Source organism: Danio rerio, chromosome 5, assembly GCF_052040795.2.
Source record: "Danio rerio strain M-AB ecotype USA chromosome 5, GRCz13ab, whole genome shotgun sequence".
NCBI classification, from domain to species: domain Eukaryota; kingdom Metazoa; phylum Chordata; class Actinopteri; order Cypriniformes; family Danionidae; genus Danio; species Danio rerio.
In genome coordinates this window covers 29,914,790-29,942,500 of record NC_141025.1, presented here as the reverse complement: position 1 = coordinate 29,942,500, position 27,711 = coordinate 29,914,790, and the positions used below count along the sequence as shown (strand labels likewise).

The 27,711-nt window shown below is 36.3% G+C and overlaps 1 protein-coding gene across 2 annotated transcripts in view; it reads left to right on the top strand.

Annotated features, from left to right (window-relative positions):
• The window catches only part of npdc1b (neural proliferation, differentiation and control, 1b), a 41,634-nt gene extending 14,227 nt beyond the window's left edge, over window positions 1-27,407 (top strand). Inside the window, exons 2-9 of one of the 2 annotated variants that reach the window (XM_087253546.1) lie at window positions 11,964-12,110; window positions 21,152-21,244; window positions 21,570-21,779; window positions 21,861-21,927; window positions 23,749-23,833; window positions 23,928-24,004; window positions 25,215-25,314; window positions 26,421-27,407. In XM_087253546.1, the coding sequence (XP_087109672.1) occupies window positions 11,964-12,110; window positions 21,152-21,244; window positions 21,570-21,779; window positions 21,861-21,927; window positions 23,749-23,833; window positions 23,928-24,004; window positions 25,215-25,314; window positions 26,421-26,498 (857 nt within the window). In that variant the 3' untranslated portion in view covers window positions 26,499-27,407. Of the gene's footprint in view, window positions 1-11,963; window positions 12,111-21,148; window positions 21,245-21,569; window positions 21,780-21,860; window positions 21,928-23,748; window positions 23,834-23,927; window positions 24,005-25,214; window positions 25,315-26,420 lie in introns of both variants that reach the window. The other variant, XM_087253545.1, reaches the window with a different exon arrangement.
• The last annotated feature ends 304 nt before the right edge of the window (window positions 27,408-27,711 follow it).

Genomic DNA, 27,711 nt, shown 5'->3' with positions numbered 1-27,711 from the left:
TTATCTTGATAATCCATTTGAGTATTAGTAGACTGTCTGCTTAATATCTGTTGATACAGCTCCTTCAACAGACATGTAACTGACTATAAGAGACTTTGTAAGTACATATCAACTTGCACTAACCCTAGCAGTCTACTTGTAATTTAATGAGAATGAGCTGATGTAATGTACCTTAAATGAAACAAATGGACCATCAAAATAAAGTGTGACCTTTTATTCTCTGTTTGAATGTTAGTTGTTTAGTTTTTTTTACGAATGATGTAGCACTTATGTTTTAATGCTTTAGAGGTGACATAAGTCATTGTTTCTTTTTTGTAAACAACATAATTTTGAGTTAAAAATTAACTAATAAAACAGCAAGGTACTTACAGCTAAACAACTAACTACTATAGCACTGGTAAATCAGTGTAAATATAACTGGAAAATGTTCTAGTACATGACAGACTACACCGGTATCACAAAGTTAAGTTGATTTCACTTAATTTTATTATTTGATGTTCTTTTGAAGAATCATCGCAAACATACAAAGTTCTAAGTAATATTTATTTTGATTATCTTTGTTTTATTCTTGTCTGAACAAGATTATTTAAGGCAAACAGTAGACATCAGACACATGTACAGCTTTAGAGAATTGACCCTTTGCTAAGCCCCGCCCTGCTTAGTTAATGTTGCTACGCCTGTCAAGCTTTCGTGCCTGGCACAGCTTTTACAATGTTTATGTGCCGGTGTCAGACATTCCCAGGGATATAATGTCATTTTTAGCAAACAGGTGAGATATCCAAGAAAGTTAGACAAAAAAGGACTGCAGTATGCGTTGCAGGGGTATATCCACCCCATAATAGGCAACCGATAATAGAGTAATTCAATCAAAATTGAAGCAAGCTTAGCCTGGCTGCCTCATATGCTAACCATTTAACTGCTTAGCTCCTGCTCAGCAGGAGAGGTGAAATTCTAATAATATTCTAATAATAACCAATTAAACCGTGATTTCTCTATTTTTAACAAAAAGTCTAATAGACTATTGTTGTGCAATGAAATATACCATTGCTAACTGACGAGGAGACACACATGGACAGAGCTTTTACATAGTTCATTCATAGAAAGAGCTGCCAGAAAGGGTGTGGCTTAGCAAAGGGTCGATTGTGAGCCTAATAAGGGGGAATTTTCAAAACTTTGTTTTTTTTTTCTTGACTAAAACATTCTGCAGAGTTTTGCATTGTGCCAAAAACAGCTGAAATGTAGATATTGTCTTTCTACGAGTGGTGTTTTGGGACTGGTATGGGTCTGTCCTGGATGAATTTTATCCATACCCTGCTCAGTGTGAGCAGCATGACAGGTTGACCTTGAGGCTTGTCTGAACTGCGGCCAAACGCCGACACTTTCCACCCTCAGCACAGCCACGCTGGCCTCTGCTGCCATTTGGCAGAAGCAGGAGGTGGATGAACTGAGAGATGATAGTGCTGCTCAATAACACTGCATGTTTGTGTGTGCGCGTGCTTGGAAGTGGGTATTAGCATTGCTTTGTAACACGGATTACAGTGGATATCACCAAGTCTTACGAAACCTCTTAACTGGACTGACTAAGTGCGTGCAAATCTGCATATTTTTAAACATCAACCAGTGAGTTGGTTGTCTGAGTGACTGATCGATTTAACGAAAGCCCTGTCTAATTATTCTGCTCTAAACCATATGTTCAAAAACATCTGGCTGGTGTGCAACAGAAAAGAAAAAAAAATCCGGACAGAAAGAAAAATGGCAGGTGTAAGTGTTTATATTATAATTGTCCAGAATAATTCTGTAAAAATATAAACACATTTACAGAACAACCTTTATATCTTGCAATTTGAAATAAATGTGAAATGATAAATCCAACATACTGAATTAGTAACTGAAATCTGTTTTGTATCTTATAGCACACTAACAACATCATCCATAAAACCGGGCTGAAGAAAAAGATGCATGAACAATCCATCATTTTCACAAGTAGTCCACAAACTAAAGTAAATGCTGGTAATGAATAGGTGCATGATGTCATGCATACTAATACCAACATATCACACTACATTTTTTTTAGTTTTAATTTAATTTAATTAAGTTTTTTTAGGAAAGGAATCTGACTGAGGGTTGATAAAAATCTAAAGAGAAAGATGCCTTTAAAGTTGTTTAAAATAACATCACTCCAAAATTATGTTTGCTGTTTATTCAAATGATTTAAAATATTAAAATACATTATTTAAATAACTTCCCTTAAGCTGAAACACCACAATTTTTGAGTTTTTTGGGGGAACAACTCAATTGTTTTATGTTTAATTCACCTTAATTTGTAAAAACTAATAGGTTTACTTAAATGCTTTATGCTCTCCTAACACAAATCGATTGTGTGGAACTTAGCATACAGTGCACTTAGCAATACATATCACTAATCAACCTCAAATTATGCAAATATAGTTTAAAAAACAAACATTGTTTATCCATAATTTCAAGGCTTGTGAACTTTCTAGTTGACTATAAGAATGACTGAGTATGCATGGTTTAGTGTGAATATTAAATTGGAGAGATGCCAGTGTTATAGTTTGCTCTGCTTTTAAAAAAATAAAAATAATGTACATACACTCAAAAATTATATATTTTATGCTAAATTTGGATCAAATATGCTTAAATTCTTGAACTTAAAACTTATTAACTTAAAATCACCAACATATAGTCTTGAAGGTCTTAAATCATTTAAAACAGGTTTTAATTTTCTGTTGTTTATGTAACGCTACCTAATTAATCCAACACACGTCCACTCACCAATAATACATCTCAATTAAACTTTTAGCAAAACTAATTCATAACTTCAGTTATTTATAATTAACTCTATTTCTAACTCTGTTCTATGACTAAAAGTCTGTCATGCATATATTAAGTTTATAATGTATGTTTTTTTTTTTTTTTTGTTATGTTGGAAAATGTGCACGTATACAAGTAGGGTCTGCTTGATTGGATACATTATTATATAACTAGTTCGAATTTATTTCTTTATTTTTTTGTGAACAATTGTTTTTATTATTTCAGTTTTTGTTTAATATAGATAGCACAGCATATGACTATATCATAAAACAACCCAGAATCCCCATCACCGTCCAGGTAGACTTGTTCTATTATAACAGAAGTTAAAGAAGTTGTGTATAAAATAAAAGAAGAATGTGAAGCATTACAGAGTAGAAGTTAAGTAAATAACTATTATCATGAGGTACATAAAGTACATATAAACAGAAAAGCTGTACATTAGAAAGTAGAAACAAAAGATTAGACAATATCAAAAGCTAAAATCCAGGATTTAACCATTTTTGACTGAGTTCCATGTATGCCAGCTGTTGAAAGTTCCATACAAATAATGTCCAGCAAAGATAGGCCCCATTGATGTCTACTCATAATATGAGGAGGGATCCAGCAGCAGACCAACATTTTCTTAGCAGCTGTGAAGGCAGAGAGTAAGTTCTTTTGTTGCATTGAGAGTGACATGTTAAAAAATCGTTTAAGAAAAAGCATACTGCAGTCAGTTCTACATCTTTTCCTAACAGAAATGAAGTGTCTTGAGCCAGCTGAGACCAAAAAGAGTGAAGTGAATCGCCCATAAAGGAGTTCTGCTGGCCCATAAAAAACAATCCTTATTATTTAGCCCTGAAATTTCATTCTTGATGGTCTCAAAAAGGTCTTAAAAAAGTCTTAAATTTGACTTAGTGACACCTGCAGAAACCATGTTTTAATGCATTAGTAAATGTTAATATATGTTTAATAAATACTGAACAATATTATTTACACTTACGTAGTTCACATGTATGTAATTCTTGCTAATAAATACATTAATCATCATTTACTGATAGTCTGTAATTTTAAAGTGTTACCATTTTTAGAACAGACATTTCAAATGGCAGGAAAAAAAATACATCTGGAACATTTTCTGAAGCTTAATGTTAGTTAGCACCTGGTTTGATTAAGATGCACAGTCACATACAGACGCATGTGTGCTAGTCATCTCCTGTGGGGAAGTGAAGATTTCTAATAAGGTTAAACTGATAGCGAGCGAGAGAGAGATTTTTAGACAGACGGATTGTTATGTGATAAAGAACAGGAAATTAACGTGTGTGTTTGAGCAGTAAATCTGTCTGTATGTGTGGCTGTCAAATAAAGCTGCTGTCTACTGTAAAATGAAACTTTTAAGATCTGAAGCTGATAGACAACATCATGTAGAGCATCTGTCTGCATGACTCCCAATGACAGATTCTGGTAAAAACCATCACTGCCGAGCGATGCATTGGAGGTTTAATGAGTCACTTCTTCGCATTCAATGCACTTAATGGGCATTTCCAGTAAGGCGATGACTGTTGTTTTCAGCATCTGAAAACAATGACGATTAATAAGATGAGACTGATTCGTAGATTCAGGGTTTGAAAATGGTGTGGTGGTCAGTGATGCTTTAGTGTTTTAATTATAGGCTTAATGTACAGATGGAATGGCTCAAGCTATGATAATAATAAATAATCGAACTGCTTTTATAATACAGTTTAACAATACAGATATTCTCTTCATTTCATTTCCATCACCGTGTCCCCTGATTTGCTCTGTGTCAGAAGAGTTCATTCATGCCCGCCCTCTTTCAGCTTCTGCATTGGCAGTGACTCACACCTGATGATGTCACACCTACTCAGTTGCCATAGCAGTTGTTATGGCAACAGCAGCCAAGGTTTCAATGGCAGAGTCTTTCAGCCGTTGTGCCACTTGAGGCTGTGCATTATGTTGATTTTACCATGCAGAAGAGCTGTTCTTATAGGCACAGTGTGCAATGAGGTGCCTAAAAACCCAAAGGCAGATTCAAATCAGTTTAATATAAGTCTTTGAAGGGTTTATTGCCTTCATAAGAGGGTAGGAATAGAAGTACAATGGATGTATGTTCTGTAATTTACTTAAAAACATTATTTTGGCAAGTGCCTCTCAGATTAAATTGATAGAATTCAACTATTAGTGCTATCATACTGTACGCAGCAAAATAATGTCTTAAAGGGCACCTATTTTAGCCCTTTTTTAAGATTTAAGATACGTCTTTTGTGTCTCCAGAATGTGTCTGTAAAGTTTCAGCTCAAAACACCCATTAGATTATTTATTATACCTTTTTGAAGGTAGGGATTTTCTGCTCGAAACGCAATGTAGCTGTTTTCGTGGTCTGTGCCTTTAATGCTAGTTCTCCCTGCCCAGTCGCCATGTACTTGTCAGAGTGCTTCAAACTCTGCTTTGGCTGCGTTAGATAAACATCACAGTGACAGACATATTGTAATGTTTGTGAAAAATATTACAGTTAGAACTTTCCCAATGATTATTTTATGTATTTGTTGTGGAGTTCATTCAAGTCTTTCTGCAACAATCAGTCACACACAATGTCATTACAAACTCTGCACTGTTTTTGCACAGCAAATGTGACAGGATACATGTTAATATCCACTGCTGTATAGATATCCGTTATGTTAATGTACAAAATAATTGAAGCATCTTATTTTAAAATTGTACTGACATGCGGCTGTGGTGATAAAGTAAAGACTGTAAATTAGTTGTAATTCATTAAAAACATGCACTTTCAAACTTGTTTCAAACTTGTAAAACTCATTCTTGATCACATTTGATGATGATTGATGATCACCGTGAGCTGAACAGATCTTTAATCCCAGTTGCTTTGTGCACATCCTGTCTTGTTGAGATGAATATGCACGTTACTACGGAGACATGTTAATACGGTGCTGTCTCTCAAATTGGTGGGTGAGGAAACCGCACTCCTACGTCAAGTTGTGGTGGGCCTCAAAATGGTAGGCATTTGGATCCTATTTTAACATCAGAAAATTAAATAAAAAGAGACTTATTGTGTTTAAAACACTCCAATATGACTGTGGACACACTGTACCTACGCACAGTTCTGTCCAAGCAGCTTTCAAAAGAAGATTTTCCTCATAGGTGCGCTTTTAAAGGGAGAAGACAAAAAACCCTTACCTTTTGTTAATGATGTGAACGGGTGTTCATATTCTTCTCACAGATGCTAAAATGACTAAAAATGATCAGTTTAGTTGTTTACTTTTTTTGTCGTTCAAAACATCACAGTTGATGTAATGCAGAATGAAATTACATCGACACACAGCGAGAACATAAAACCATATCAGTAAACACTTTATAAACCTAATATAATAAATAAGCTTTTGCAATTTCATAATTATATAAAAATATACATATACGGTACTCAACATACCGTAAATGAGTACACCCTTCACAAATATCTCATGTAAATTAAATTTTTTATCGGTAGCTTTCAGCCGATTTGAATATTATCACCCAATTGAATTGGTGTTATCAGCTGACAGATCTGTTATCGGCCAGAAGTTAACGAAAATTATTTATATTATTTATTACATTTCCCATTAGTTGTATTTTATTAAAGTCTACCCCTACCCCAACCCTAAACCCAACTGTGACAGTAATGTAAAAACAGATCTGGATCTGGAGCCTTCTCTATTATTATAGCTGATTAACCATGTGGATGGATGATAACGGCCTTCTACTAAATTCTAGGAAATTCCTCTTAATCAGTGGCGCACTGTAATGAATGATTTTATTCAAAATAAATTGGTGTTAATTAGAGTTGCACAATTAATTGAAAAAAGATTGCGATCTCGATTCGACCCCTAGACGATCTTAATCCAGCATTTCTACGTTTTCTAAGTATGAACAGCACTTAGCAGGGAAAATGAAGCTGAAAGCGGGCACATCATTTAAATAATCATATCGCATTTTAGAGTTATGACTGCGACAAGCATTTGATATGTTTTTTCTTTCATAGCGAACACACAGCTGTGCATGAAAATAATGTTTACAGTGTCAGTATAACTACTCTAGCTTATATAATGTTGATTTTACCAGTGAATCAAATGCTCAAATAATGTTCTCAGTGACAGATTGCAAGCATAGGCTCATATCTCAAACATAATTCCACATCAGAATTATTATACGTAGAATATAATTATTTATAGAAACCAGTAGACCTACACATAATATTAATTTTGTTGTTTTACCACGTTTGAGAAAAAAACATTAATTTCATATTAGCTTTATTTTACATCTACAGAATCGTGAGAGAATCCTAATCTTCATTATAAGCAAAAAAACGTGATTCTTAATTTAGCCAGAATTGTGCAGCTCTTGTGTTAATATAATGATGCTTTCTTAGATTGTTTATTGATAATATTTCAATTGCCCTTATCACACAGTGATGTCCATAAAACATCATCTTTATCAGATTTTAATATAATTAGAACACATCTGCTCTTAATGTATCATAAGAGATAATGAGTCTATAAACTGTATGCAGTAAGTGCAAATTTGTGTGTGTGCAATCTGTTTGAAATTAGTTTTTTTAACCACAAGTTAAATGTATGAAACAAAAATATGCCATATGTTTTTATTACTTTTATTTTAATTGATATGCCTGTGCGCAATTTAATATGTGCAAATGTCAACTCAACTTGGAACTGAGCGTGACCACATTATGTTTTCCACAGATTTCAGTAAGACGGATCATGTCTGCTGTTTATCTGCTTTCTCAAAGCACTTAAACAGCAGACATCAGTAAAATTGGTAATTCTGGTTCATTCATATACAGTATATCACATTTTCATTTATGTTTGCACAGTAACTGGTGTGCCAGTTTAAGATTTTGACGGTATGATAACCTTGGATAAAAATATCATGGTTTCACGGTATCATGGTATTGTGATTATTGCTCAAAAATATATTCTTTTTAAATTTCTGGGTAAAAAACAACATTTTTCACCTTTGAAAAAAACATATTTAATTTTTTGAAAGAATTTAAATATTTTGGAGCAGTAAACATGTCAGACTAAATTATTCAAATGAATCATTGACTTCTGCTGTCTTTATTAGTTTCAAAAACACAGATTTCTTTACATTTTAAAATGGCATCTTAGGATATCTTTTCTACTGGAGATACTGTTGTCCTAAACAAAAATTTAAATAAATAAATAAAATAATCTTACACATATCTTGGGAACGGTATTACAGAAAAACTAGGCTTAAAAAGGTTTCAAGAGTTCACACTTAGCTGATGATTGATAATAAAGCTAGTTTGGCGTGCTGTCCCGGGAGAGAGCCCTGAGCTTATAAGATCCTCGAGCCCTGGGCTCCCTCCCGTTGCAAAGCGAGAGGGGAGTTTGAGCTCAGGTAGATCTCGATGACTCCCCCTCTTGCTTGTTGTAGCTAAGTGTCAGATATGGATGCTGAAAAGTGTACTCAGAGTTTAGCTAAAGTATTTGGATTAATTGTTTAGAGTGTTTGTTTTTGAACTGTGGGAGGAAACCGGAGGACCCGGGGAAAACCCACGCGACCACGGCGAGAACGAGCAAACTCCGCACAGAAATGCCGTCTGGTTTGGAAAGGATAAACCAGGGGCATTCTTGCTGTGAGGCAACAGCGCTAATCGTTGGCAACCGTGACACCCATTTGAAAGGAGGGAAAGTAGGGTTGGGTGGGAGGGTTTCTTCAAGACGAAGATATTGAGATGAGAAAAGTCTGGTTATTTATAGTGAGTTAAGGATCGTCTGATAGGATAATCAGTCGTTAGCTAAAGTTGGAACAGCTGTGAACAATCATAAGCACGTAATCCTCTCGAAATTTGTTTATAAATAAACTTCACTTAAAAACCTTGACTTTCCAAACTTTCTATTAGCTGTATAAATCTGTTTCCCCTTGTGTTGACCATTGCTTGCCTGACCATCCTGCTAATCAACCCTGCACCTCTGTTGTCAGCATCCCACTTCACATTACAATAACATATCTCCAAAAAAATGCTATGTACAGCATATTAGCTATGCTAAATCATTTATTTAATTAATTTTCTTTTAGCTTAGTCTCTATCTCAGAGGTTGCCACAGCAGGATGAACCGGCAACTATTTTAGCATGTTTTATGCCATGGATGCCCATCCAGTCCACCCATACAAACTCATTCACACACACTCACACACTACAACCAATTTAGCTTATTTAATTTACCTATACCACATGTTTTTGGACTGTGGGGGGAAACCAGAGCATTGGAGGACTTATGCAAACATTGGGAGAACATGCAAACTCCATACAGTATTGGCAACTGGTCAGACCAGGACTCGAATCAGTGACCTTCTTGCTTTGAGGCGACAGTGCCAACAACAGAGCCACCGTGCCGTTTAAATCATTTATTTCTGTAATGATTCATTCATTCTTTCATTTTCTTTTCGGCTTAGTCCCTTTATTATTCCGGGGTCGCCACAGCGGAATGAACTGCCAACTTATCCAGCACATTTTTACGCAGCGGATGCCCCATCTAGCCACAACCCATCTTTGGGAAACATCCACAAACACTCATTCACACTCATACACTACAGACAATTTAGCTTTCTAAGAACTCATTAAGCTGCATTCATCCTCCTGACCAGAAGGAGGTGCTCCTGTCTCCTTGCACAACAGGATCCAATTTTCATGCTTCCTCCTGAACAGTGGATGGCACCACTTTCTCACCATCTGCTTCGTACCACCCCTCAAGCTTGATTTGCAACACCTGTATTTTGCCCTATATAAGTGTGTGTGTTACAAGCTACTGTATTCAGTCTTGAGCCATTACTACCCGGTGTTCTCCAGATTGTCTAGAGAAGCTAAGTGACATTTTACTGTTGTGTTTTGACCCTTGTGTCTAATTTGTTTTGCGTGTTTACTAGAAGCTCGGCTTCAGTTATTTCTGTTGTACTTTGCATTCTATTTTTCTAGTAAAGATCATCTGTTTATTTTTTTTCTGAAACCAAAGCCTCAAGTTCCCTTATTATTCTTCTGCTCTTGGGTTCATCTAGTGAGGAGTTAGCTCTACTGGGAAAAGCCCCAGCTTTGTGTCCAATAGACCTGGGTTCAATCCTCACCTAAACCAACACCTTACAAGCTCACCCAATTCACCTGTACTGCATGTCTTTGGACTGTGGGGGAAACCGGAGCACCCGGAGGAAACCCACGCAAACTCCACACAGAAACGCCAACTGACCCAGCCAAGGCTCAAACCAGCTACCTTCTTGCTGTGAGGCGACAGCACTACCTACTGCGCCACTGCGTCAACTTGTGTAATGATATTAAAGTAAATAGATAAATATGTTTTGCTGTTCTAATTAATTCTAATTCAGATTTAAAAACTGTATAAAGCAGCAAACATTTTGTCCTTAGAACACTATTAATGAAAACCATGAAAAGCAGATAATCTGACTCTGCCTGTTGTCATTTTCCTCTCTCTTGACTCCCAACATTAGTATTAATTTTCAGCTCTGCGTTCACCTTTGGTCAACTCCAGCCAATAGCAAAACAGCAAGTATTAAGGAGGTGAGGATTAGGATAGTAAGGCCCCATCTGATTGGTCAAATTTAGATAAACAACCAATGCATAAAATTTATCAAACATGCCTGCGATACTTATATTTCATATACTATTATCACAATAACAGTAATTTTGCAACATATTGTGCAGCCCTAATTTTTTATTAATGATTGTTGATTAAATCATATAAATTTAATAAGTTTAAAATTCTCAATTCAAATTTTGAGGGGTATCTGCTTGTTCCTGTTACATCCCTGTGTACTTTTTCAATGTTAGATTTAAACATAGATGAGAATAAAGAGTTATTGTTTATATATTAGTAATGTTCAAAGATTAATTATGATTTAATCACATCCAAACCAAACATTTTTTTTTTTACATATTATAAGTGATTGACGCATAGAAACAAAAGTTTGCAAAACATTTTTGTTACACACAACCCCAACCACCTCCATTTTGCAATTAATCTTTGCCCAGCACTATTATGTATATAGTTAATGATATAAGTTTAATATATAAATACTCGTGTTTCTTTTGTGTGCACCTAAGTAGCTGAGTTGTGTTTACTTCTACAAGCTTTCCCACAGACTAACCAACATTGTTGTGTAGAATGATGCTAACACTTGGTGTTATGATGAACATTTGTTCAGTATGAATCCCTGCTGACAATTAGTGGGAGACACACGACTACTTTGTTGTTCTCAGATATAATTTGATGCTTGTGGGTGTTGGATCTTCTCTGCTCTTCGACCTGCTGCCCCAGTTCTGCCCTCAGCTCAGTGCCCACACAACAACACTGCTGCTTTTGTTGCCGTGCTGACGTTCCTGAGATTTCCATCACAACAATAACAAGACACAATTTCACAAGGCTTACATTAGCGTCCTGATTACCGTTAGCTGTTTATGTAATTATTCCGGGTGACAAATAGCCTGCCATGTTCTTGTCGTATAAGCAGAAGCTAAACAAAGTTGTACCTAATATGCGGAGATCACTCAAGCTGCAGCTCATCCCAGGACATCTCAAATTAGACTTTCTCACAAAGACAAAAGTTTTTTGTTTTTATTTAATATACTCTGCCATCCTTGTGAATAGACCATTTCAATGTGGCCATGTCACTGGCCTATGAAAATTTCCTGTTTGTTATTAAACTATTTCTTAACTGTAACAAACGACAATTCAATCATCATAACTCAATGTTCAAACAGCTCTCATAACATTATTTATCAATATGTGGCTCTTTTTGGATTCTCGGAAGCTATAGAAATTAAACATGTAAAACAGGAAATACATTGGGACCTTTTTTATTGTTTATATAGCTCAAAAGTTTCTATAGTTTTTGGAGGTAGTCATTCATTCATTCATTCATTTATTTGCAATGGTGGATTCCTGATGTGCCTTACTAAAGTCATATATAATGTACTTAAATGGCCCTGTATGTCAAGAGTCAAGTCACCATGACAACTAGAAAAGTATTAGTCATTTATTTAAGAATAGAAAATGGAATAGGTCATGCATTAAGTTTGTTTTCTTTCTTAGTTGTAGGGCATTGTCCTCGGAGCCTGGATTGTGCCCGAGAGAGACGGCACTTCTGCCAGCCCGGCTCTTCACATTGCGGCCCATGTCTAGACCCATTCATGGAGAACAAACGAGGGAAGTGTGTGCTCAGGAGACGAAATCATCCTGGTGAGTAGTGTTTACTTCACACTGAGACTTGCCCAAGTCCATTTTAAGGAAAGACGGTTAACTTTAGCCATGTTTTGCATCCCCACAGACAGTGAATATAGCTAGCAGGTTCAACTTTTAGCTTTAAAAAAATAGTTAACTCAAAATCAGATCTTGCCGGATCCTCTTCTCGGAAAGGTTAGATATTCTTGTTTTGGGTTCTGCTATTTATTTTAATTGATCTGGCATTGACTTTTGCTTGGTGAATACTTGCACGTGTGTGTGAGAGAGAAAAAAATGTGAATGAGTCTGAGAGAAAAACAGCGAGCAAAGCTGTGTGGATTGTGTGTGCAATCACACAGATAAAGTTAGTCACTTTCAACCAATCAATTATCTTTCTTATGTTTACAATAGTCTCATTAGGGTCATTATTATTGTTTTGTGCACAGCGAGCAGCGAAAATAAATAATGGCATGGTGACTTACCGGAATAATATTCGTATTTTCAAAATACCAGAGGCAGTCAAGCATATATGTTTTTAAAAACCATGAGTAAATCTGATATTGAGCCTGATCAAAAGAGATCTTGAGACAGTGAAATTGCACAAATGGATCAGGATAGCGGGAGACAGAAGCAAAGTGATCTCAAGTCAGCCAGAAAGAAGAGCTACAGTAACTATGGGCTCTTCTTAAAGATTACACTAAGTGACTCATTTTCAGCTTGCCATAATATAGTGAACTGAATGTCAGTGGTGTTAGTAAACTGTTTATTGTTAGGTCATATGATTTATGTTTGTAACTACATGTGTGTTTTTTTTTTTTTTTTTTACCCATTGTTGACCCATACGTTTATTCACTCATTTTCTTGTCGACTTAGTCCCTTTATTAATCTGGGGTCGCCACAGTGGAATGAATCGCAACCTTATCAGCACATTTTTATGCAGGGGATGCCCTTCCAGCCGCAACCCATCTCTGGGAAACATCCAAACACACTCATACACTACAGACAATTTAGCCTACCCAATTCACCTGTACTGCATGTCTTTGGACTGTGGGGGAAACCGGAGCACCCGGAGAAAACCAACGCGAATGCAGGGAGAACATGCAAACTCCACACAGAGACACCAACTGAGCCGAGGTTCGAACCAGCGACCCAGCAACCTACTTGCTGTGAGGCGACAGCACTACCTACTGTGCCACTGCATTGCCTTGTTTATTTATTTATTCATTTATTTATTTATTTATTTATTTTGCTCTCATAGTTCACAGACAAGTCTTGTACAGTAAATATGCTCACATATTACAAGAGAGATTTTTGAATAAAGCGTGCATTACTTGATTTTAAAATAATTAAAGGAAACGCATACTATCTACTATCTATGATTATTTACTTCAACCATGATCAACTGAATTTAAAACACACATTGCCCAAAACAAACTTTTTCTTATAAGAAGTGAAAAGAAATAACTTGCCCCTTTAGAAACAAAATAAATTATTATTATTGTTTTTCATATTAAAAGTGGATAATATTTTAAACTGTGCATTTCTTGCATCTTCTGTAAACATATTTCTAGTGTAAATAATAATTATACTCAATAATTTTATTAATATTGTATAAAACATTTTCTTAAAGCTTTTCTGGTGCAGCTTCCAATCATCGTCAATGTAGTACAAACGTGCAACGTGTAGTTAAATTTTTTGAGAGGTGTGTGGGTATGCAACCGTGCGAAGGCTGCGCCGGACCATACCCATGAGTTTGACGCAGAAGTATAAATCAGCCTTCTACAGAGCAGGGTCATGTGACTCCACACGCGGTATAGGGAAAAAATTTGAAAAAATTAATTTGGAAAAATGAGATCGATAATAGGTTCTGACAAACGATTTTGATTACTTTTCGATTTATTGCCCAGCCCTAACCCTAATTCTATTGTTAGTATTAGTGCACTGTTTATACATCACAATCTATATTCTTATAACTCTTAAGCAAACAGACATCAATCAAGCCACAGATCGAAAAACATTTTGCTAAAAGATCCGCAATACACAATCTTTAGTACCAGCTCAGGGCAATGTTGTGTGTCAACAATGACTTAGGACAAATGTAATGTAACTTAATGAAACTAGAGGCGCTCTATAGCACAGCAGGACTTGGAATTGCTCAAAGAAAACTATGACTACAGCAACAATTTACATACAACAAAGTAATCCATTAAAAAATCAAGCCAGAAAGCCTTCATACAGTCATACTGATTGAAGCATAGAACATTTAAAAGTGTACATGTCAGGCTTTATGCAAATATTTCAAAAATAAATTTCTCATTAATGTGAGGCAATATTTTTAAAACGTCACACATTTGTCAGTAATGTGGACAAGAAAGAAAAGCACTCGAAATAGAGAAAGCACTCCTTGTCTGTTTCATTACTTTAACAAAAACATACTGTTTTGTAGTAATTCTGAATATATAAAAATAAAACTAAACCCTTTACAGTTTTCAGATCTGAGTTTGCCTTATCAATCCGAACAAGTATTAACACGGAGTATTTTATGGTCCTATCACGTAAAAGTACCCCTCTCCCCAGTAAATGTAACCCTAGGTGGCTAAAGATAGAGCAGTTTTCATCCAGTGCTTCAGTAAATTGTTGATTTAGTTTTTTTATTTAGTAATGTACCATAGTAATATAAACCATTATGCTGTCTTTTTTTTTTTCATACATTACTGCACGAGATACGTTACTTTCTGTGTTGCCAAATGTCTTTGTATCAGCATTGAATACAACTTCCTGTTGATGTTGATCTGATGTATAATTTAGGAATGTCCTTCAAGTGTAAGCATTGTTAAGGTTCCCCCTCATTAGCCTTCAGTATATACGCATTGAACTGCAGTGAAGGACCTCTCGCTCTTTACAGCCCTCTCGTCTTCCACCCACACACTGCTGCAGATGCAACAGGAGGGAGGAGGGCTAATGAAATAATTCAGCCACTCTCTTTCTACACTGCAGTGCTAGTGATTGACTTACACTGGCGAAAACCCACTTAACTTGAGCCATATACCTGCAAGCAGCCCTTTAGATGTGAATATCCTCAAGCGTTTCATTTTAGATTTAGTTTGTAGCTGAAAAAAACTGTTCTTTTTGACTAGAGCCTTGAGATTTATTGATTGGTCATTTTTCAGCTCTGCCTTAGGAAGCCAGTGCTGTTGTCGACATCTGATCAATAGCATTCAACAGGCTGGAGAATGAACAGTGCCCTTTCTTCTCACAATTTCTTTTTCTTTACTTCATTTTTTTTATTTAGAAGATTTTCAAGGTCTCACAAATTTTTCACATGTTTTTTGTGTTATGACTGACACAGCTGCTCATTTTGTGTAAATATAAATATACTGTTTTTCATATTAGACTGAGGTAAAGATGAACATATGTGTGTTTATAGTGGCTTATTTAGTTTAAAACTAAATTAAACTTTGTTATATTCTTGCTCTCAGGATGTTGTCAAAGCGTTTTGGCATCATTTTCAAATTTAGTTTTCTGTATATTGATATGGATAGAACTGCAGTAAAGGTCCTCTCACTCTTTACAGCCCATATATATGTATATAGACTCCCCGGCCATTTTATTAGGTACACCTTACTAGTACCGGGCTGGACCCACTTTTGCCTTCAGAACTGCCTAAATCCTGTGGCATTGATTTAACAAGATACTGAAAATATTCCTCAGAGATGCTGCAGATTTGTTGGCTGCACATCCATGATGCAAATCTCCTGTTCCAACACATCCCAAAAGTGCTCTATTGGATTGAGATCTGGTGACTGTGGAGGCCATATAAGTACAGTAAACTCATTGTCATGTTCAAGAAACCAGTCTGAGATGATTTGCTCTTTATGACATTGCGCGTTATTCAGCTGGAAGTAGCCATCAGAAGATGGGTACACTGTGGTCATAAAGGGATGGTCAGCAACAATACTAAGGTAGACGGCGGCATTGACACAATACTCAATTGGTACTAATGGGCCCAAAGTGTGCCAAGAAAATATCCCCCTCAGCATTACACCACCACCAGCCTGAACCGTTGATACAAGGCAGGATGGATCCATGCTTTCATTTTGTTGACACCAAATTTTGACCCTATCATCTGAATTTTGCAGCAGAAATGGAGACTCAATAGACCAGGCCATGTTTTTCCATTCTTCTATTTTTCAATTTTGGTGCCTGTGTGAATTGTAGCCCCAGTTTCCTGTTCTTAGCTGACTGGAGCAGCACCCGGTGTGGTCTTCTGCTGCTCTAGCCTATCCACCTCAAGGTTGGACTTGGTTGGTTTAAACTGCAGCAGATGGTCTTGACCATGTATAGATGCCTAAATGCATTGAGTTCCTGCCATGTGATTGGCTCATTAGATATTTGCGTTAACGATCAGTTGGACAGGTGTACCTAATAAAGTAAAAACTTTCATACATACAATATGGTATGTTTAATGTAATGTACAAATGGCAGGTACAACAGCTTTGGAGATGTCTGTATATTATTGTTTAGATTGGTTCATTCATAACAGCAGAATGAACTGCCTATATATTTTTCAAGAATTAAACAAAAAACTGTAGTATACCTGAAATATTTCCCCCATAAGTTAGCTCATGCTCTGTTTATTATTTGCCCTGTTTAAAAGAAAATCATACCCATCTTAATCATACATTTATTCCTTTACCTACAAAAGGCAGCAACTAAATGTCATTCAGTGAAACAATAGTTAATTTACAAACAAATCTTGTGAGGCACATTTAAAACAAAAATCATTTGATGACATTTTAAAAGACTCTATTTGAGGCTCTAAAAATAATTGCAAAGAAATAGATTTTGAAACATATATAAATAAAATGTAGCATGCTCGCTTATTTTTAATATATTTGAATCATTCTGTGTAATGTCAAATCATTTGAAATTATTCAAATCTGAATATTAATAGTGTGTATAACAGCTTGATCTAGAATTGGTGCTTCAAAGACCGTTTTTTAAAAAGCACATTTGTGTTTCAGCTGAATTACAGACACTTGACTTTACTCAAAAGCTTTTACCACAGTTGATCTCAAGAGTGCAGGGATGTTTAGAGAATGACGAATGCCTATGCAAGAGAGGTTGAGCAGGAAGCCCTTATATGGAGATGACTAGGGCAAGCATTATGCAAATCACAAACTGTGGGTCAGTGCTGCGTCAGGAGCCTGGACACAACAACATTACAGAGAGGCATAGCACACATTTGGCTGAACCTTTTCACATTACGAAGAACATGTGTGCAATTATTAGCGAATAAGACCCATTAGGAATCAATTATTGATGACTCATTAGTCCTATGTGAAAACGTCCAAAACATTATACACACAAATACATTTAGTAAATGAGCCACAGTGTATTTAAGATGTCTAAATTGCTTTTAAATCGATCTTTAATGACATATTTCTTCAGTTATGTTTCATTGGTTAATTTTATGATTCGCTGTAAACCTAAAACATAACATTCAAAGGATTTCTGCTAAAAGAAAGTGATTGATTATGAGTGAAACATCCACACAGAAAAATCTTTTAGCTTTTTAAATGTTTGCTTAATTATATGCAAATTTATACATGTCATTATGCAAGTATACAAAATAAAGCATGCAAATTAAAACACAGTTTACCCAGTCCAGATTTGAACAAAATTTCAAGGTCACTAAACAAATATGTGTGCCTAAAAAATTTAATCCTCTTTTTGTGTGTTATTTGGAGTGGAAAAAGATCTGACACTAAATAAATTTAGCACGCACAGTTAAAAATAGAACTTTCATAGTTGAATAGCTGAAGCATCTTTGTCTGTTTGGCACACACGTACACATTCTCTCTCTTTCTCTCTCTCTCTCTCTCTCTCTCTCTCTCCTTGTTCTTGCTCTCGGCACTTTTGCAGTGGTTGCAGTGGTGACGGGTTTCATTCATAAATCTGTAGAGCTCCTCCTCTGATCTCTCTCTGCCCGTCTGTACGCTCCACTGCCCACATACACAGAGCAGCAGCACACCACAAACCCAGTGAACACATCCACGTACACACTGCAACACATCCACATGCATAAATGCACACTTTGTTTCTGCAGTGCTTAGACTAAAGTGATATACAAGCTCTTAAACACTTCAGCGAGCATTTTGTGTCCATGTCATAACTAATATTATTAGATTATTTATACTAATGTGTTGATCTGTTTATTGTTATAGACCATTTCAGTGTGATCATGTCATTAGCCCATGATCATTTCCTGCTTGTTATTAAACTATTTCATAACTGTAACAAGAGGCAATTCAATCATATCTTAATGTTAAAACAGCTCTCATAACATTATGAGATGAATATGTGTTTTTTTTTGTTGTTTTTTTTTATTCTCTGGAGCTAAAGAAGTTAAAAATCTAAAAGGTGAAATATGCTGGGACCTTTGTTTTTGTTTACATTATTTAAAATGGTCAATAAACTATATTTTGTTTTCAATTTATAATTTAGTTTTTTTTATTAAAAACTTACAGTTAGCTTTAGTTTATAGTTTACGTTTCTTTTGCACCAAATTTACATTTCAGAATTATTTCTAAAAGACTACAGTAGTAAGTGACGTAAAAGTCTGCTTTGTCAAAACAGGAGTTAATTCTCATTTTTAGCTATATATAGATATAAATAAATAAATAAATAAATAAATAAATAAATAAATAAATAAATAAATAAATAAATAAATATACATACATAGACACATAGACCTTACTTGGGAAGGCCACCCATGTATATTGCCCATGTATATACGGTTGCCAAGTAGGCTATATTTAGTGACACATTTTTTTTTACTGTAATTTTCACCCTTTTACACTTTTTTTATCTACCCAATATAAAAAAAACATCCCTGAGTGATTAAGTAGTGGAAAATCTTCTCTCCTTTACCCGTTTCATACTGCTCATTCTGTGTGAACTGTCAACACTAGGATTGGGTGATGTTGATCAATTTGGCATGTCTAATGTGAAACATCGTGATGGCACCGTCGTCGTAGTCAACAGTGTATTAATTAATTATGAAAAATGTTTAATTGATAACAAATTAATTATCTTTAGCAACTACCTGACCCGCATGGCCTTTGTTTAACCCATAACCAAATCATAAATAAATATAGTTACACACAAATTACCAGCTGTCTATCACTTTTTTTCCGGGACTCTTGCATGAATAGGCAGAGTGACCTTGGTCATTATAATGGCGTCAACAAACTTGTTTGTTAAAATTACTAAGTACAAGTGTGAAAGCGAAAGAGTGAAGCAGTGTGCTGACGCTGTAACACATTACCTGATAGATTCAAAAGACCGAAGAGTTGTCAATATGTCAATATAAATATTCCGTTTAACAACTAAAGTGAGAGGAGTTCCAGTGGTACATCTTTGATAAACTGTCCAACGTGCACTGCACACTGATGTTTTATGCTCAAAGAATCCACTCAATGTCCTCGCTGCAGCCTGCAGATTGCTGACATAGGCGATTATCAACTATGTAGCGGACCTTGTACCCCCCACTAAGGTAACACTTTTGCTACTGTGACGGTTGGGTTTAGGGTAGGGGGTGGTGTAGGTAATTGTCAACTACGTACGGACCTACAACTACGTCATCAAGCTGCGGGCACAAGCAAGGCCTGTTTCTGCCTGGAGAGCAGACGTGCGCATATGCTGCAGCGCATGCCAGTGTGTCTGTGTGTGTAGGGTCATGTTATGTGTGTTTTCAGCGGTATAGTGTGGAAGGAGATCTATTCAGAAATGCCAGTGTGGACGTGGATAGTTTTCGTTCTAAAATGCCATTTTCAAGAGTTCACACTTAGATATTGCTTGACAGCTGTAAGCAGGTTTGGCATGCTGTCCCAGGAGAGAACCCTGAGCTTGGAGATAGTTGAGCCCAGGGCTCCCGCCAGGTCCATAGAGCATGTGAGGGGAGTACGAGATCAGGTGGTTCTCGAGAGCTCCCCTTTTTGTAAAGGAGAAAAGAAGGAGAAAGGGGTGGATGGGGGGTTTCTTCGGAAAACGAAGATAAGGGAGTAATGTCTAGCTAGGCTACTTATAGTGGGTTAGGATAGATCTGATTGGCTAACTAATGAGTGTAGATAGGTGGCCAGCTGCTGACCATTATATATCACGTGCTCCTCTCGAAATTAGTTTAAAAACTTCACTTAAAACTAAAGCATATTACTGTAAACGGGGCCTAAGTATGTATTTTTTGCGATCAATCCAATTTTTTGTCAATCAATCCAACCCTAGTCAACACTCCCACACACTGTCTGTTTCACGTGCTCTGCAGACCCATCGAGACCATCCAGGGTTTCTAAATCTACTAACATGTGCGGGATTTGGTTCTACTTTTGTTTTTTTAACTGTCAATTTTATGTGCACAGCCGCGAGGGAGTTGCATTTGAAAACTTTACTAAATTCTCTGAGAGGGCGAAATGGCATCTAAATTGGCTGCAGAATATTTGTACACCATTAGAAGTGGGATTTATTCCCATTTTATTCTTGTAATTAGAATTTTTAGAGAGATTGTTTGGTTTTGTTCCTTTTGTCTGTCACTTATTTCTCATTTGCTGTATTTTTTATTAATTTGATGATGTCAATATATTACAAATCTTTTACGTGCACATGGCTCTTAAATAGCATAAAAGATAAATGGTGGATTTTATTTTACTTTAAATTATTGAAAAGAAAAAGTTTAAAACAGAATTAAAAATAAAAATATTGTTAAAAACCAAATGATGTTTTGTTTGTCACATATAGCTAACTGTTCATGTGCTGTGGGTAAAAGGTGTGTTTCAATCCAGCTACCACCGCAAGTCAATTTCAAACCTGTGGGAAGCACTGCAGATGTTTTCACTAATAGTAATGTTTCACGGTATTACTGTGTTTGATGTACGTTAGATAAAACATACAAACATACAGCATTCCTAAACAAAAGAGAAACATTTAACATATAACTAAAATATTTAATCTCTCTTCTTTTATTTGCCACTCTCATGTGTCTCTCTTTGTTCTCTAAGCAGCCAAAGCCAGCCATCTCCCAGAGCTGGATGAAGAGATAGACATACTGTCCTCCATCATCAGCAAACACAGAGAATCTGAGATGAAGCACTCAGGTAAAACACATGCAGATTCCACCACTGAAGAAAATAAATCCACATTTCTGACACTCTTATTCTGTTTCAAACCTGCATGACTTACTTACTTTTTCGGAACAGGTTAAAATAGGTACTCCTATGCTGTCACTGTGACTGACTGTAAACACGACTTTAAATAACACACTATTCCAGGTTGAAACCAGAGGATAGCCTCATGTAGAGTTCTTTTCAAGTGCTCTGATAATTTGCCGTTCAATACATGTCTTCCATGAACACAAATTCAGTATTTCTCGTTCAAACTGACAGTCTCTCACTCTTTTTTTATTGTTCTTGTGTTCTTCAGCCCCATCTCCAGTTGCTCCTAAAGCCCCTGAGAATGAATCAGGGCCGAGCAGTCATTATAAAGCTTCTCCAACCGCTGCTACATCCATTCAGCCTCCAACCAGAGGCCTGATTAGTACCACCAGCCCGACCCCAAACACCCCGTTCATCTCTGCGGTGCACAGTGCTCCCTTCATCATCCCGTACCCCTCTGAGGACCACTCCTTTATCAGTGAGTTACAGAAGATGTTTGAGTTTTTTGTCAATTAAGTATTTTTCTTTTCATTGACTCTCGTTATTTTTTCTATTTCAGTATTTTTAGGTGTGTTTCTCATGGTGGGATCAGTGGCCATGGTGTTGACTGGAGTCTGTTGGGTCAGGTGAGATTTCACATATCATAGCATATACCGTACACTAATTTGGAAGTCAAAAATTTATATAAGTTTTATACATTCAACCAATTAACAAATCCTGAAAATATATGAGATGCATTTGTAAGAATATGAAGCAGCAGAAATGTTTGATAAAAATAAATGTTTTTCTATAAGGTTATGTTAAATGTAACTTTTAGGGCTGAGAAATAATGTTATTTATAAGATTATTCTACATTACAGAGAACAACTGTCATAAAAATAAAAGTTTAAAACAAGGGTCACCAATCCTGGTCCTGGAGGGCCGGTGTCCCTCCAGGGTTTAGCTCCATCTTGCCTCAACACACCTGCCTGTTTCAAGTATACCTAGTAAGACCTTGATTAGCTTGTTCAGGTGTGCCCTCTAGGAACAAGTTTGGTGACCACTAGTTTAAAATATACAGTAAGCAAAATATAAAATATATCAGTGCGACCAGCAATGAGCCTTTAGATGAAATATAAAGAAATGCATAGCAGCATACAGTTGAAGTCAGAATTATTAGCCCCCCTGTTTATTTTTTCCCAATTTCTGTTTTACAGAGAGAAGATTTTTTTAACACATTTCTAAACATAATAGTTTTAATAACTCATTTCTAATAACTGATTTATTTTATCTCTGCGATGATGACAGTAAATAATACTTTACTAGATATTTTTCAAGACACTTCTATACAGCTTACAGTGACATTTAAGGCCTTAACTTGGTTAATTAGGTTAACTAGGCAGGTTAGGGTAATTAGGCAAGTTATTGTATAACAATGGTTTGTTCTGTAGACTATCGAAAAAAAATATCTAACTTAAAGGGGCTAATAATTTTGTTCCAAAAATAGTTTTTAAAAAATGTAAAACTGCTTTTATTCTTGCCGAAATGAAACAAATAAGACTTTTTCCAGAAGAAAAAAATATTATCAGACATACTGTGAAAGGTTCTTTGGTCTGTTTAACATAATTTGTGAAATATTTAAAAAAGAAAAAAAAATCAAAAGGGGGCTAATAATTCTGACTTCAACTGTATGTAATTTAGTTTACTTCAAGTGGCCACTATTTATATGTGGTATTGAACGTAAAATAGGACTTAAGCACACAGCCAATGAGAGAACTCATTAACCATATGTTCACATGAAACACAACACTTATGTAACCATGAACCACGTGCTAACACCACACCAACAGAAGACTGAACTGAAGACACAAGAGCATGAGTGCATGTTCCATCCCTTGACCAAATGAAACCGAAACCAACTAGACTGAGCTACTGAGAATTAAACAGCACACTGCAGACAGAACAAACACAAACACCAGGATGAGAGTGTGCATCCCGAGCATGCCGAGACCCTGCATGTCTGCGTCAAGCGGGAGTGGCACGGCCTGAGCTCAGCAGAGACGGCTCTCGTACAAAGATGAATACAATGACAGAAAATGAGTACTTGACCCGAGAATACTCGAGCCGAGCACAACATACTAAAAAAGACAGGACTAGTGTCTGGACTCTGCCACCAAAACAAGAATTAACAAGATCTAAGTGGCAGAATCCTGACAGACCAAGCTTTTTTAGCTGATTTTAGATTAAATAAATACAGTCTTGTTGAGTATAGGAAACTTAAAAAACAAGCTAAATTTTGCCATGTAAATGATCTCAAATGACACCTAAAAAATACAAGGACTAGAAGCCAGAAAACCCCAATTTTATGTTTTTTTTTTAAGAGTAATCTTAAAAAATTGAAATTGATCAAATGCCTGCTTGAACAAATAGACACAAATGATACTGATGACATTTCATTTTTTTGCCAGGATGCAGAGAGGATGTCGCCTGGCCCAGAAAGTTGATTATCCTGCATTCGGGTTGATAGGTCCTAATTCTTATGATAGTGGTATGGTGAGTAAAGCATGCACATAACATACATAGCAAAGCGACTTACAGACATGCTTGTTTAATATGTTCACACATTTTTCTGTTACTCTATTAATAGAGTGGAGATAAAAAACTTGCCCAGAGTGCCCAGATGTACCACTTTCAGCTTCAAAAGCAGCAAATGATGTCGCTCAAGTGAGTAATCTGCACACAACATTAAAAACAAACTTCTTTCCAACTCAATTTCCTAAGTATAATAAATAATTTTTTTTTTATTTAATACATGTGTGCTCATTACAAACCACAATAATATTACATATTATTCATGCCCTACATTCTTAACCTAAAAAACGTAAGTTTAAAGGTTTATGAAACCCCCCTCTTTCGGTTCAAGTCTATCTCCAAATTTAAAAAGTAAAAGCTCTGAGATGGGTGTGGAGCACTGAGAGCAGAGGGAGGAGTGGGCGTAGCCGGCAGAGCAGGGGAGAAAGAAGGGAGTGAGCAACTGTTGTCAGTTGACAAAATGTTACAAATTTTGAGGAGACCCATGATTTTACAGTTTACAAAGTTAAAATGCAGAGAGATACACAGTAAGTAATTTAATGCCCTGCAACATTTGTTATTCATAATAACAATAGAACATAATTTGTTCTATTGTTATAAAGATAATTGTGTTTATATAAACACTATAAATGAGGAAGACTTCTCTCCTCCTCAATCTCTGGGTCTGAATGCAGACACAGTGGATAGCAGTGCAGCAGGTCTCTTGTCCTATTGTATCTATTCCAAACATTAGCCCTGACGCTAATCAGGAGGGTTATAAACATAGGTGAACACGGCAGCACAAATAGGTGATGTGTCTGAATGGTAACAAACTCAACTGATAAAGGATAAAGTCCATCATTCTCCAATTCTCATACAGCTCTCCTGACAAAAATGCTTGCTACAAACCAACAGCTTTGCTGTATCAGGCCTGACAGCACCACAGGGAAAAACATGCAACAAACTCTGTGAATCATGTAAACAAACAGCCGAGCACGCACGCGGTCTCACCCAACCATTGGGTCTCATAGCTTGGCAGGTCTGACCTGTCTTCAGTAAGCATGTTCTCTCTTGAATAAATAAGAAGCAGGGTCTTCTTATAGGATAAGCAACATTCTGCCTTTATTTTTCCTTTCCTTTCTCACATGAGCAAATGAATCGCAAAATCGTGCACACTTCCACATTTTAGAATAAGGTCAATACTGTATCATTAACCCAAATACATTACGTATGCTTTACATAAAACATTTCTTATATGAAAACATTTTCATTCATTCAGATAAATTTGTCATGTTAAATCGTATTTTCGTACCAATAATAACAATAACAAATCAAAACAAAAAAACCCCACATTGTATTGCAGACAACGAAGTGATTCCAAGATTCCTGATTCAGGAGCCACTTCAGATGAGGAGAATGAAGATGGAGACTTCACTGTGTATGAATGCCCTGGACTTGCCCCAGTAAGAGCAATTCTTCATTATGCAAAGGCTCTGTTTACACCTATTATTAAGATGTAATTTTGTCAATCAGGTGGATGATGCTAAATACAGTTGTAAAAGTGGTGTAAACGTTCTTGAGCTTGTAGTCAAAAACACATTGGGTCAGATTGCTTTTCGACTCTCGTGTGATTTAAATTTCATGCAAAGATTCTGCAGACTCATTTCAGCAATTCTGCATTTACAAATACCACACATTTCCAAATGTCTATGTGCATTGGATATTTACATTTACAAATGGGTATGTGCAGTGTAGTGCAGTGATTATGTGCTATATTAAGTGTGCAATATTAAACAAAGTGCAATGAATATGGGAAGTGTAAGTTACAGGGAGAGATGAGGTGTGCAAAGGAGTCAGTGGACGGCAGAGTTTAATAGGGAGACAGCTTAAATTTAGATTTTTTGACAATTTTAAAGGTATACTTTGCTAGATTATACCAAATTACTGATTATTATTTGGATGAAATCGCAATTGCCATCCACATTTTAATGTGCTTGCATTTCTGCGCATATATAAGCTGCGTTACATGTGTAGCAATCAATCAGCATCACCCTAAGTGCTCTTGTTGAAGTGACATAAAGGCTTAATTAGCAGTGTTGCCAGATGTACAGTAGCTAACAGATTCTAGCTACCCAAAACTATTCTAGCAGATTCTAGCAGATGTAGCTAACAAAAGCTACCCAAAACCCGCCGAAATGCAAAAACAACCACCCATAAATCTGGAGGCTATCATAAGCGGTTATCATAAGCAGTCTGGGGCTGGGGGCATGCCGTTTCAAAACCACCCTAATTTTCTCTACCCGCCTATGTCACGGGAAACTGTCCAATCTGGCAACACTGTCAATGAGTCTCAAATAACATGACATGCAATCACAAAAGACAGAGTTAAACACCTGCTCATATCAGGTGGAAACAAGTTTTGTCTGCATTCATGCATGAGCGTGATCTCGCCTATTGCTGTGATCCATCACGCCTCCTGCAGGTGTAATCAATGATATTATATGCCACCCACAGTCCTACAGTGTTACCCATAGGGGTGTAGTGTTCAATTGTTCCGTTCTCTTTGCAGACGGGGGAAATGGAAGTGAAGAATCCACTCTTCGATGACTCCACCTTTCATCTTCACCTGCAAAGAAGTTATAACTAAACCCGAATACTCAGAGGACGCATTACTTCACGCACAAAAGCCGCATGAATCCACAATGGGGTGCTTTTCCTCATGCACTTGCATCATGGTGCGTATGGACATTTGAGAGTTTTGTGTTTTTTTAAACGCTGTTAAATACTAGATGACAGAGGTGTTACAGCTTCTATCCAGTAGCTGAAACAACACTTTGCAAACCCTGACAGAAATAATTCGCTTTAAAATATCGATTCACACGTACACAAGCATCCTTTCTGAAAACCAGCCTCTGTGGACCAGGACGCTGCGCTGTAGTAGCTTTCAGTTTAACTGCAGATGTGTAAAAACATTGCATGGATTTAAGAGTTGCACCCATCCTGTATAATCATGCACAGTTCGTGTTTCTTTTCTGGACCTGTTCGATAGTGATGTTCGCGATGTAGGTAAAGGACTGGACGTTTGGATGATCTGTTGACAGCAGCTCAAGACTCATTCTTTATCAGGTTCTGTTATGACGTCTTCTGTAGTATATTGTGAATACTGTGCAATGGAAAAGGAAAATTATTTATAGAATCAATAGTTTGAACATATCTTGCCTGCAAACATTAGTCATATTACAGTAGGAAGATAAGGAGGAGTAAATTGTACGGTTAGCATATTTTAAGTTTTCTTCTACCAGATTCGTCTGTGACTGTATTTTTTAAAATACCAATGGTGATTTTAATATTTTTTTATAATTGTGCTCACAAGATTAACCCTAAATGGTATTATGTAGCCTCTGTATAATCAGAATGGTCCTACTATGCATGATTTGAAGCTGTGTAATAATGAAGAGAGTCAGTGTGCATTCCTGTTTCGTTTATGGAACCAAAACTCATATAAAACTGGAATTTTATTTGCAAACCCTGCATATAAAAGAGCTGATTTCCAGAATTATGGTGTGGTCACATTTAGTCTTGTTTGGCTCATTTTCATGAGCAAATCTATTTATTAATCAATGGCCATGTACACACTGTGGAGATTTATAAGTGACAACCACATTTAATTATGGGAGTGGATCGCCTAAATTACTGTTTCGGGTAACCATAGCAGGTGTAAAGAGTCAGTTATTTTGGTATTGACTATTTTTGACCAAAGTACACAACAAAGACCTACAAAGTTTATGAAAAAAACCATCGTTGATGAAGGAGTGGTGTTTTGTTTGCTTTTGAAGTCTGCTTTGCAGAAGTGAAGTGTT